The following is a 13,184-nucleotide window of genomic DNA, read 5'->3' as shown; positions in this document are numbered from 1 at the left end:
ATCGAGGAGGTCTGGGAGAGGCAAAGTCCTGATCCTCCACCTGAGAAATTTAGATTCAGGAGGCTTACGACAGGGTCCGGGATCTTGTTTCATAGAGAAGCTCCCAGATCACTGTGCCCTTGGTGGAGACCACGCTGAGAAAGTGCCTCACGTCATTACCGGGTTAAGTGGCACAAGATCATTACCAGAGTCTGTCCTGCTAAACACAGAACAGGAACCCTGAAATCACACACTCATGCACCTCCGTTAGCAACAGCAACTGCCTGATCTCTTTGATTCTGTTTTCCAATCTGTGAAATGGGGATGAATGAACACGTACAGACCTAGCACACAGACCACGTAAGATAAAGTACACACACTGTGTGGCATTGTGCCTGGCACTCCGTTATAAATGGACGGCAGCTGTATTTCTGGTTACGGTCATTGTCATCACCATGGGAATGACTTCCTTAGGAAGCCCGTCCATCCTCCCCAAGGTGAAGGGGCCACCACTGGGCTCTCACCGGCCCTGTACTTCCCTTTGTCAACAGCATCACATATACAGTTGATCTAATCCATTTCATTTCTCTTGACTTGTTCCCGGTTTTTATCCACAGTAGGTGTAAGTGATCCTTTAACTTTACGGCACTGGGTGCAGCTGTTCTCCTCCTGTTCGCTAACAAGGAGCTGGGCCCTGCACACAGTATATGCTTCGTAAGCAGCTGCTGATTTCTTTCTCATCACGTCTTCAGAGCCATGGGAAGAGGCAGGACTTAATGACCACTTTCTCCTCCCCTAAGGCTCTAATAATCCAAGTGTGGTCCAGGACCAGCTGCCCCAGAGCCTCTTGGGAGTGTGTCAGAAATGCAGAATCCCAGGGGCCAGGCAAGGCTTTTTTTTTTTTTTTTTTTTTAAAGATTTTATTTATTTATTTGACAGACAGGGATCACAAATAGACAGAGAGGCAGGCAGAGAGAGAGGGAAGCAGGCTCCCCGCTAAGCAGAGAGCCCAATGCGGGGCTCGATCCAAGGACCCTGGCAGAGGCTTTAAACCACTGAGCCACCCAGGCACCCCAGCCCAGGCCTTCTGAAAGAGAATGTGCCTCTTGACCAAGACCCCAGGGAGCCCTGCACCATCGACTCTGAGAAGCTATCCTCCCAGGGCCACTCCTTGGTGAAGAGGCCGCTCCCTCGTGCAAAATGACCAGTGCCCAGGGCCTTCTGGAGGAGATTCAGCTCCAGTGCTTGCTCTCTGAGGACTGAACAGGGCCTGTGGGGGGCCTCTGTTGCAGGATGACGCCTGTGAAATCACCACTAGGTTAGATCTCACAAAAGCTGGGGTTTAATCCCAGTTCTGAGACCAAGAAGCTCTATTACTTGGCCTACGACATTAACCTTCCTGAGCCTCAGTTTGCTCATCTGTAGAAAGAGAGGATAACCCACTTTACAGGTCTGTTATGAGAATTAAATGGATTAATATCTACACAGCTTCTCCATGGGGACCAGTGGGCTGAAATCCAGTGTCTGGTCTGTCCTGGCAGGGTCCTGAGTCACCCCAGAGGAAGGGGCAGACTTCTGTGACTCATTCTCCCAAAGGGCACCTTTTTATAAATTTATGAAGTCCCCAAACAGGTCAGTGGAGGGCCCGAGTACAAAATCCCGCCAGTTTAGCTCTTGATTCCTTGATGTGCAAAAGAACTTCAACAATTGGAGTCTTCACGCATCTGAAAAATTAATAAATTTTCAGCCTCTGCCACAGGCTGTCGTGAGGGTCAGACAAGAGGACGTGGACACGTTTTGCAATCGGCTCAGCATGACATCCCTCTGGCCGGTTACTCCCGGGACTCTTGCGGCCCCTGTGCGCGTCGCTAGCCTGATGCTTCCTGTCTGGGGAGGGACGCGAGAAGCCAAGACAGCGGATGGGAGTGCCGGTGGTTTAGTCTGCGGTGGTTCTAGGTAAGGAGGTGAAAAACTGGCTGAAAGCGAATGCAATAACGGGAAAGACAACTTCCCAAGGACGGTCTCAGCAGCCTTCCTTGCTTGCAGCAAAGTGCTGCTGGAAGAGAAAAAGATGAAGCCACCCATATTTTGGGGCATTCTTCTAAAGTGTGCATCAGCATGGAGGGCTAGTGGAAAAGAACCAAGGACTGGGAATGACAGAACCTAGATTCTCTGCTGTTTCATGGCTTGGGAAAGCCAGTGAATCTGTTCTGGGGATTCAGACTCTTTAACCCCTAAAAATCCAGGGATTCAAAAACATCTCCTTTGACTCGACAGCACCCCACTGAATAAAATAGCCTTGTGTCTATGGGATGCGAGGTATTTATGGATTGTTGGAGGACACGCTCTACCTCTTGCATCTATAATGATGACCATGGCTAGTCCTGGGAGTGGGGGAGCCACAAAGCTCTCTGCTTGTGAAATGCATGAGTCCCTCCGCAGCCAGACGGATCGAGATGCAGTATATTCATAAAACTGTCTCATATTGATGGAGTGGCAAAAGCAGAAACAGCCCGTTCCAGAGAACAAGGAAAATAAACTCAAACTGTGAGTGTCACAGAGCCATAAAACCCAAACATGACACAGCTCTGGCTTATGACTTCAGACAAGGGATGGAAAACTCCAGATTACTTCTCTAGTCCATTCCTGCGCTGTAAGCCTGCAGTCCCTAACAGAAGTCTGGGCTAAGGCGCACACCCCTTAGCCTCTCTCCTCCCTCTACCTTTCTGCATTAGCACCCGCTGTCGAAGCCCATTTGTAATCTGAGCACTTGTCAGTGAAAACAGCACTTAGTGTCTTAATGAGCAGAGGTGCTGCAACAGCTTCTCAGCCATTTGCCACCTCGTTTCGGTGGGTTAGCATCTCTGATCTCCTTTTACAGACGCTGGCACGCCACCCGAGAACGTAAGGAACCTCTAGGAGGCGTACTTAGAACTTAAACAATAGTCCAGAGCCGCCAAAGCCCGGAACCAGATTCCCCCTGGCTGCAAACACAGGCGCTCGCATGAGTTCTGTCAATTCCTTCAGACCATCCCGGGGATTCTCAGTTTGCTGGTCTGATGCCTGGAAAAGGCCAAATGGGTCGATCGACCCCTTGTGGTAAGAGGGACAGTTCAGATGGAAACGAGTAACAAAGAAGTGACTTGCGTTCCATGCCCTAAGCTGGCTTTCTTCCCCTCAAGCCAGGCCGGCACGTGGAAATCGATGACCACCTGATGTCTGGGACAAACACGTCCTGAGACCTTCCAGAATCCTACAAACTGAGAGCACACATGTCAGCAGCACCTAACTTTGTTTCTGAGTCACTTTCCACAACGAAAAGTTTTGTTTTAAAATTACCCCCTTCCAAAGACTATCTGGGCAGATGACAACAAGGAGAGAGGGATATGCCTTACGGGGACAGGGATGCTGGACAGCGGGTGGGGACACCACTGGGTCACCTGTCATCTTTGTGGGGCATGCAGTTAAATTTTTTTTTTTTGGAAGTAAAATTACACATTATTCATAGTAGGAAAGTGCTCTTCAGGAGTCACAACTCTAGGTGTCCCCATATCCTGACAACAAACGCCCGTTAAGATCAGCGTTTTGTTGGAGATGATAAATCATCGGCACAGAAGCACATTATGTGGTTTAACTTCGAAATGAGGAGGATGAGCGTGACTGCCCCCAGGGAGACCGGGGGAGGGGAGCAGCGTTCAACAGACGGATAACTGAACTGCGGATCCTAGGGCTTCTGCAAGACAAACACAAAGGATGGGGAGAAGATTCTAGAGATGGACAGCCGCAAGAAGCTTGGACCCAACGGTGACCAGCGGGAGGACGGCTGCGACTATCCGTGGGAAGGCTGGGAGAGTCCGGGCAGTGTCACGGAGTCAGGGAGGGAAGAATGAACATACTCGTCTGCTCTCGGACCACTGGACCAAGGGACAGATGGAGGCTGTCTGAAAGTAGTTAATTTAGGTGATATGAAATGAAATACTACATTGGGGCACCAAGGTGGCTCAGGTGGTTAAGCATCTGCCTTTGGCTCAGGTCATGACCCCAGGGGGTCCCAGGATCGATTCCTGCATCATCGGGCTCCCTGCTCAGCGGGAGTTTGCTTCTCCCTCTGCCTCTGCCCCTCCCCCAGCTCATGCTCCGTCTCTGTCTCTGTCAAATAAATAATATCTTTAAAGAAGCGAAATGTGACATAGACCTTATGGAGCTATGAAGAGGTAGAACATTGAGGGTGAAATGAGTAAATTCAAGCCGGATCCTTAGATATCACAAAGGGGGAAAAAGGATGGCTATAATTCATCTCCAGTCTTGCATCTACCTGATGCACGACCCTTCTTCGGTGTTGGAGGACGCGCTCCTAGCTCTTACATTTACGGGGATGGCGGCGGGTGGTCCAACTGCCGGCACCTGGCGGACTCCAAGGGCATCGCCATTTTCTCTTGACCTTCCCAGCACGCTCTCCAACACCCCGGTCTGCACCACAAGTATGACTGATGCATGACGGTCATGTTCTGTTACTCTAATAAGGGAGGGGGGTTTCCCTCTGGGTATCAGCTCCTTCAAGCTCTCCAGAGCATGAGGATCTGATTTCATTTCCAGCACAACTCCGAACCCGAGCGCAAGTATCCTGCTGCAAACACCTGGGCAGTGATTACCGAGCTCCTCCTTCAATGCCTCTGCTGGGGGGGTGGGGGTGGTGGTCTTGCGCTCACAAGCCCTCCTGTTCTGGGGCTGCTCTGTGCTAGCTGAGGACACAGCAGGGACCAGGGATGACACCATCCCCACTCTCAGGAAACTGCCCCCAGGACTCTGACACAACGTCCAAGAGAAGAACCAAGGGCCAGCAGCTTGGTGTCCTTTGCAATTTCTGGTTGACAATGGCCACGCCCCCATTTCCTTTATATTTCTAGCGTGCATCCAGCCCCCAACATCGCTGTCCCTCAAATCCGCAAGAGCATCAAGGAGACAAGCTGGGTGGAAATTAAGCCACTGTTGCTAAAGGTCCACAAAACGTACTCACTCCTCCTCTAAAGTTAAATCCTTCACTGTGGCATTCGAGGCTCTCGACAGTTCCCCTTCAACCCACGGCTGGCCTGACCTTTGATGACCTCTCCCCACGAATCCTGCCCCTCTGCCAAGCTGGGCTGTTGGCTAGTTCCTGAACATACTGTGACTCATGTCAGGTACCTCCATGAACTCTGCCTCCCATATTACAACTCCTTTCCCCTCTGTGACCTTCAAAATGGGATTCTTCTTTAAGTTTGACATCCCTCCTCCTTTAGGATGCTTCTTCTGAATTTGCAAAAGGATTTGGGGGGCGCCTGGGTGGCTCAGTGGGTTAAGCCTCTGCTTTCGGCTCAGGTCATGACCTCAGGGTCCTGGAATCAAGCCCCGCATCGGGCTCTCTGCTCAGCAGAGAGCCTGCCCCCCCCCACCCCGCCTGCCTCTCTGCCTACTTGTGATCTCTGCCAAATAAATAAATAAAATCTTAAAAAAAAAAAAGATGTGGTCTCCTGCTGTTTGTATTTCTTGAGAACCATTTTATACGTCTTCATATGAACCATTTTCTGTAGCTTCTAATTGCCTACCAGCCCTATAGCTGATGGGGGAACACTGCTTATAAATTATATCAAGGCTGGTGGTGGGCCTTGCACGGGGTGGGCCCTCAAAACAGGAGTGCCACCCAGCCTTATGAAGGAAGGAAGTCCAATCACAGCTATGGCACCGATGGACCTTGAGGGCATGATGCAAAGTGAAGTAAGCCTCTGATAAAAAGACAAACACTGTACCATCCCACTTATCTGAGAGGCCTCAAATCCTAGAAACAAGAAGTGTAAAGTGGTGGTTTTCAGGGGCAAAGGGGGCGGAGAAGGAAAAGGGGAGTCATTTAATAGGTACAGAGCTTCATTTTTGCAAGATGAAAAGGTTCTGGAACTCTCTTGCACAACAAACAACGTGAATCTAGTCAACGTTCCTGAATTGCTCACTCATCATCTGTTAAGAAGGTAAATTTAATGTTTTTACCATGCAAAAAAAAAAAAGTGCCAAGTGAATTCCATCTCCAACCTAACAAGTGCCATAAAAATGTGTTTTGTTGTCATCTTTATGCTGGTCACAGAGGTGAGAGCAGAGAGCGCCCTCTAAAAATGATCTTAAAAGGGGTCCTCCCATGCACTAAGAAAGAATTTCTGCATTTTAAGAAAAGGAAATCAAGACTGGAACAATACAGAAAATTAGGGAGAAAGAGTATTCTGGTATATTTCCCATTCCTTCAAGGTATCAGCTACCTGGAGGGCTATGAACCCTGAACCTCTTTCTGAAACTTCTGGGTTATAGTTCATGTTTTCCATTTGAAGGCAGAGATGAGGTCCAAGGTCACTGTGGTTCAGTTACCAGTTTTCTTGCATTTTCAGAGTAGAAAGTAAGGATGGGGGGGAAGTAGATGATTTTGTGGGATTGGAGAGGAAGATGAGGAATGCGGACACACAGTGAGAGAGCCAGGGAGGAACAACAAAATCACAGATCAGAATGTGATGACCATGAACAGTGTCCACCAAACTCGAGAGACAGTATAAGCAGAAATGTTGGTTTGGGTGTGATGAACTCTGGATAGAAGATTCTCATTAGACATGTAGGAGGCTGAGAAGTACCACAGAGCATGGATGCTGTGTGCCTGGGTAAGTCTGCAGGTGTAAAACCTTTGGAATGTTGAAACTAGCTGCCGACCAACAGAAATTCCTTGTAGTTCAAGTCTAAAGACAAAGAAACCCTGGGCAGATTCAGATTCACATTTGCAGAAGGACTTCTTTTTAAAGGATCAGCAACACTTCTTTTCTTTCTTTCTTTTAAAGATTCATTTATTTATTTTGGAGAGAGATAGAGAAAGAGAAAGAGGGAGAGCAAAGTAAGGGGAAAAGAGGCAAAGTAAGAGAGAGAGAGAGAATCTCAAGCAGGCTCCATACTGACTCTGGACTCGATCTCATAACCCTGAGATGGTGAACTGAGCCCAAGCCAAGAGCAGGATGCTTAACTGAGCCCCTCAGGCACCCCAACATTTCCTTTTCTTTTCAAATTGCTGGACTCTAATTGTAGCCAAATCCTTCCCATGGGATTCGCCCTGTTCTTGATTCTCACAGACTATTTCTAGCATGTTCTTCCAAACCCAACCCGACTGCTTTCAGGTCCTCCTCTTCGTAATCAAGTGTCTTGAGAATATTACTTATTTTTGAAATACTGAATACATTTTTGTCTTTGACTTACACAAATAAAGAAGCCAATTTCCTTTTTACAAATTTAATTAATTAATTTATTTTTGAGAGAGAGAGAGAGTGAGAGAGAAAGAGAGTGTGCAAGCCGTTGTGGAGAGGTATGCTGGAGGACCAGAGGGAAAGTGACAAAGAATCTTAAGCAGCTTCCATGCTCAGCATGGAGCCCAACACGGGGCTTGATCTCACGACTCTGAAGTCACGCCCTGAGCTGAATTCAAGAGTTGAGTCCTTAACCAACTGAGCCACCTGGGTGCCACCCGAAGCCAATTTTCTAAAAACAGATTGAAACACACAAGGCCAAAAAAATCCAAAGAAAGCTCATGATTCCATTGTTTTGAATTTTAAGAATAGATTATCTTCATGAGGGTGGTAGAAACTAATGGTTATGAGTAAGAACTCCGGAGTAAAACAAAGTGGGTCCATCTCTGGCACTTATTAGCTCTGTAACCACGACTGAGTTATTTAACTTATCTGAATTTCCTTTTCCTCCTCTAGGAAAAAGAGAGAATAATGATAATAGCATCGTCTCCATAGGACTAAACAATACGCCGTCAAATTCTCAAAAAATGGCAGCTGCCATTATTATCACCCAAGTGTGAACGGCAGACTGAGAAATCCCGCTCTCACGGGAGTTGATTATTCATTCAATCAGCCCCTGCGGGGTGCCTAATCACAGGTACCATATCCAGAGGCATGGATTAGTCATGCAGTGTGTCACACTGGACTCCTGGAGCCAGCATGGCTGGAGAGGTGACTGATGAAGACTTAGAAAGACAGGAGACTGTGGTTCCCCCGCTCCTCCGCTTCAATCAACCCTTTTCCTCTGGGGTCCCCCATCATCCCAAGAGAGACGCATTTTGAGAATCATTCACCTCAGATCATTAGCATTACGGAATCAACTTCCAGAATGTAAGGAAGGGAATGTGATGCTCCTCTATGACCTGCGATTGTGTAGGCCGCTGTTGGAGAACAGGTCGATGACAAGAGAAGACGAAAGACTGTTTGGGAGAGCAAGTAGGCTTCTCTGTACTTGCTGGCGAACAGAGAAAATTCATGAGATGGTCTCCAAGTTCATAATGGTTTTCCTGATAAAGTACACGCACATGCCAAAGCAGAGATGTTTCTGCATGTCTCTGCCTGTGTACTTGGACGTGGCCCCAGCTCAGGCTCATGCTTCCTCTACTGGACCTACTGGACCATTAACTGCTGTCACTCTCCGTTAATCATGCTTGGTGTCTTTCCAACTGTCCTGCATTTCCTTCCAAAAATGTCAACGGGACAACCAAGTGAGAGAGGACATGCTAAAACTTATGTGTCTCAATTCAGAGTTCTAGAATTCTTCGTTTATTAATTTCTTCTGACAGAGTCCTGCTGTCTCTGGAGTAATTAGTAACACGACAGGGTTAACGTAGCTGCCTCACGGAGATGCGAGTTCATCGTGACTGATGGTTCACTTCCAGAAATTAAGCATGTCTAATTGGGTTTAAACCCAAAAGGACAGCACCAGGCCTGTAGCCCGTGGATGCCTCCAATGTCTTCTCTTCCTCCTGTTTTAGGAGCCACCAGATACAGCAAGTAAGGACTATTAGCTCTCAGCTATTTTGTTCCGTTTGATCCAATCTGTATAGAGGTGAGGTTCAGAGAGCGTTGGTAAGTCCACTCTCCTTGGAAAAGGACAGGGAAAGCCAGAGACTGGGCTAATTCACATACCCCAAGAGTCCTGAGGACACAGGGCTGCCCAAGCTCACGGCTCACAGCTGACACTGGGAATGAATGAAGTGTGCCTTCATTCATTAGATAACTAGATCAATTAGAGGACATTGTCGGCTGAGAAATTCTGTCAATTATTCTTTTCAAATGTCTTTTCTATTGTTCTGTTCGGTCTCCCCAGCGTGATCAGCCGGAGAGGCTTGTTAGCTCATATTTTAGACACAAGAGGAGCTTTCCCCAGAGTCTCCCTGGTACAGATAATCCAAGTTCAACTAGTGATTCTGGAGAATGAGGCATAGGGCTGGCCTTTGTAGGCTTCCGCCTTCTCTTTCTGCTCACTCTACACAGGGACCCAGGAACATCTTTGAAAGGCTAGTTGTCATCACATCACTCCACTGCTCAAAAACCTCCAAAGGTTCTCTACTGCCCCAGGAACATAATCTAGATCCTCATACACCTTACCTAGTGAACGCTTTCTCAATCCATCCTGAGACGGACCCCCTGCCCCAGCGCGGCCACCCTGCCATGGACCTAACACAAGGCCATCTCTGGGCCTCTGACCAGGGCCTTCCCTTCTGGAATGTTCTCCCCTCATTCTCTATTATACACACCCCTTATGCCTGAAGGGTCAGCTCAAGCTTCAGCCCTTCCATGCTCTTTTATCAGATTGCATGGAATGGGGCACGTGGGTGGCTCAGTGGGTTAAAGTGGGTTAAAGCCTCTGCCTTCGGCTCAGGTCATGATCCCAGGGTCCTGGGATCGAGCCTCATGTCAGGCTCTCTGCTCAGTGGGGAGCCTGCTTCCCCCTCTCTTTCTGCTTGCCTCTCTGCCTACTTGTGATCTCTCTGTCAAATAAATAAACTTTAAAAAAAAAAAAAAGATTGCACGGAACTCCAAGTGACGCTGCTAACACTATTTTGGTACTCTATTCTGTGTGTATACATAATATAGATAACATACAAAAATATATATGTAAAATTTATATATTAAACTGTGATTTATTTGCATCTGTTTTGATACTTAGCACATGTGTGACAAATGAATAGGAACTCCATATGGGAGTTTATTTTGCAATATTTAATCTTCAGAGAAATTTGGCCTCACAGCCTTCAAAAGCCAAAGCTCTTCCAAGGTACATAATTGATTTCTAGAATTAGAACAAGCAACTCTAATTCTAGAACAAAATTAGGGATAATACCGATGCTTCTTAAGCAAGGTGTGCTGTTGGGGACGTTGCCTGCGGTGACAGAAGATGGGAGAGCCCACAGGGGGCCACACAGGTCAGTCCTACTTCACACTGGGCAGCTAACCAAAGCGTGTCGGGGAGTATTTGCGGACATGAGAATCTGTTCACCAGATACCACCGCGTGCAAAAAAGCCGCTGAGAAGAGACTACGAGTAGCAGGTATTTGACCTTCGTTAGACAGACAAACGGACAGTGGTTATCTCTCAGAGGCCGGTTTGTGAGGCCACTTTCTCCTCCGTGGTTTTCTATGCATTTACATTTTGGGGCACTGGACTGAAGTGTTATTAATGTATTGAATGGTTCCTTGACTGATTGACTGGTTGATTTTATTTATTTATTTGAGAAAGAGAGACACGGAGTATGAGCAGGATGAGGGGCAGAGGGAGAAGCAGGCTCTCCGCTGAGTGGGGCGCCCCAACACTGGGGCTCCAGGATCATGATCTGAGCTGAAGGCAGATGCCCAACCGACTGAGCCACCCAGGCGCCCCAGAACAGTTTCTTTAGGTGGAAATGTTTTCTTTCGAACCACAAATATCGGACTTGGATGGACACACATGTGGATAAGTAGCTCGACTCAATCTTGTGTTTAAGTTGGACTCAAGTAAAACTCAGCGCCACGTGGGAGACATCCTTCTGTCACGGCGACAGCAGTCCCTAGACAAGGCACTAGGAAGCGTCGGGTGTGAGCGTGTCTCCACTGCACGGCTCCTGCCAGCCCAGCTAAAGGCGTTGATTTTTCTCAAACTTCAGCTTTTCTGCTCTAACAGAGGGGACTACTCTGCCCCACCCCATCCTCGTCACATCTCACAAAAATAAATTAGAAACTGTTAACGAAAATACCAAGCCCACTATAAAAAGGCGGCTGATTGAGGTTGGAGAAACACCCCCTGAAATCTTTACTCTTTTATTTTTTCTTTTTTAAGATTTAATTTATTTATTTGACAGAGATCACAAGTAGACAGAGAGAGAGGAAGGGAAGCAGGCTCCCCACTGAGCAGAGAGCCTGATGTGGGGCTCGATCCCAGGACCCTGCGATCATGACCTGAGCCGAAGGCAGAGGCTTTAACCCACTGAGCCACCCAGGCGCCCCTCTTTACTCTTTAATGAAACTACAACGTTAAATCAGAAAGCAGTGCCCGGTTCATGGGCGGTGAAGTACCATTTCACCAGATGCCCCGTCTAAGGGCGGTGGGTGCGTGCCCGAGCATTCAACGTGAGAACGTAAAAATCACTTTAGGACAAAACTTACTCTTCTTTTAAAAGTATTTCCCACGATACTCTGCAGATTGTCTCTCTCTCTCTCTCTCTCTTTTTTTTTTTTTTAAAACAGAATAAATAGCACAGACATGAATTTTAATAGAGGAAATACTCTGGGCTTCAGATCAATAATTTAAAGACAAAAACTCTAAAGCTTTGGCAAACTTATGACAAAGGGAACAAGGTACGACTCTTCATCTTTGCAAAGACTTTGACACTGAATCTAATTCCCCCTGATGGGCCAATAATCCTGAGTCGGTCACACAAATATCAAGGTACATATTTACAGATGCACACGACAAAGGTTCTCGGCATGTGGCTGGCAGGTGCGTATCGAACGCTTCTTGACAAAAACACACAAACCCAGGTCACGACTGCGTGTACCAAGACGCACATGGAAACGACCAAACGTCCCACAGAGCAGCCTCAGGGAGAGGTGCAACAGGGCTGATAGAGAGAGAAAGAGCGTGAGAGGTTATCCCTTGAAGGGAAGGCAGGGCGGCATGCCCCCAGAAGACGTCTCGACTCACCTGTTAAGTGGTTGGCAATCCTGGCAGTGGGTTTGGGAGGCAGGGCAGGGGGTTGCTTGAGAAGGGACAGCTGCTTCACTGGGGTCTCCTCATGGTCTCCAGAGAAAGCAGCAGGTTTTTTGGGGGGCAGTAGCAGGACTGGTTTGGCTGAAGGATCTTGGGACAGGAGGACTCCAGACTCACTGGCAGAGGGACTCTCTTCAGACACTGAGGGGACAACCACACGACACACAGGAGACATTACACAAAGGCAGCGCAGGTGGGGCCAGCGGGAGCACACAGGACGGGGGTGTGGGTCGGCGACACAGCACAGCGCCCACTGCTTCCGGTCGCCGTGCACGTGGGGCGAGTTAGAGAGAGGCCTCTAGAAATCCAGGAAAGAAGGGGGTGTGGGTGGAGGACACATCAGGGCGGCTGAGGCAGTAAGGGAGAGGTCGGAGGGGGAGGGGGGAAGGGGAGAGGACATTTTCTCCAAACTATCCCAAGCTTAACCACTTCCGTCTTGGCATTCCTACTACACCTGTGAGGGCTCTAAAACGTGACTCATGGGACCACAGCAACAATCGACCGATGGCAGGTGCAGAGGGCCAGGGACAAAGGGCCCCCATCCAAACCAAACCAGCACCCAAGGCTGGCAGCTTCCCTTGGGCCCAATGGCCCTTTGTCCAGAGCGAGACAGAGAAGATGCTGGGGTCTTGCTTTTTGCCCACTGGGTCTCCCCGGGTCTGGGACATGAAGTCACGAAGGAGCCCCCGGAGGCTGATACCAGGCCGGGTGTCCCCACACGCGTGGGGTGGCTGCTCACCAGCGGAGCTGGGCAGAGGCTGTCAACAGGCACCTTACCGTTTTAGGGGTCCCTATAAACCTTGACCAGACAGAGGATGCACCAAGACAATGCCTTTTTGTCTCCCTGCTTCCTCTCTCCTCTCACTGGCCAGAATGATGGTTTTTCTGCTTGCTTTCCCCCACTTCTCTTTGCTCCGCACTGGGTCTGGCTCTTCCTTCCCACCACGGGAGACCCCGACTGGCTCTAGTTAAGAGCTGTCCCGGGGTGCGGGCGGGAGACGGCCTGGCCAGCGAGCCTGCAACTCTGGGTTCGCTGGGATGACAGATCTCCCTCTAACGGTCAAATCTGCGCCATCCAACATCCCAAGAAAGGCTGGAATGAGAAACACAATTCACTGCTTTCGCTAGAAT

General features: G+C 48.6%; 1 protein-coding gene across 9 annotated transcripts in view; it reads right to left on the bottom strand.

The window, feature by feature from the left end:
• PHACTR1 (phosphatase and actin regulator 1) overlaps window positions 1-13,184 on the bottom strand; it is a 553,099-nt gene that overhangs the window by 74,344 nt on the left and 465,571 nt on the right. For 8 of the 9 annotated variants that reach the window (XM_059399448.1, XM_059399449.1, XM_059399454.1 and 5 more), the window contains one exon: window positions 11,988-12,194. The exons of the other annotated variant lie outside the window; for it this stretch is intronic. In XM_059399448.1, coding sequence (XP_059255431.1) covers window positions 11,988-12,194 — 207 coding nt within the window. The remainder of the gene's footprint in view (window positions 1-11,987; window positions 12,195-13,184) is intronic. 9 annotated transcript variants of the gene reach the window in all.

This window comes from Mustela nigripes, chromosome 5 (assembly GCF_022355385.1).
Source record: "Mustela nigripes isolate SB6536 chromosome 5, MUSNIG.SB6536, whole genome shotgun sequence".
Classification (NCBI taxonomy): Eukaryota; Metazoa; Chordata; class Mammalia; order Carnivora; family Mustelidae; genus Mustela; species Mustela nigripes.
The sequence above is the reverse complement of the archived record's forward strand: the minus strand, read 5'-3'. Positions and strand labels throughout refer to the sequence as shown.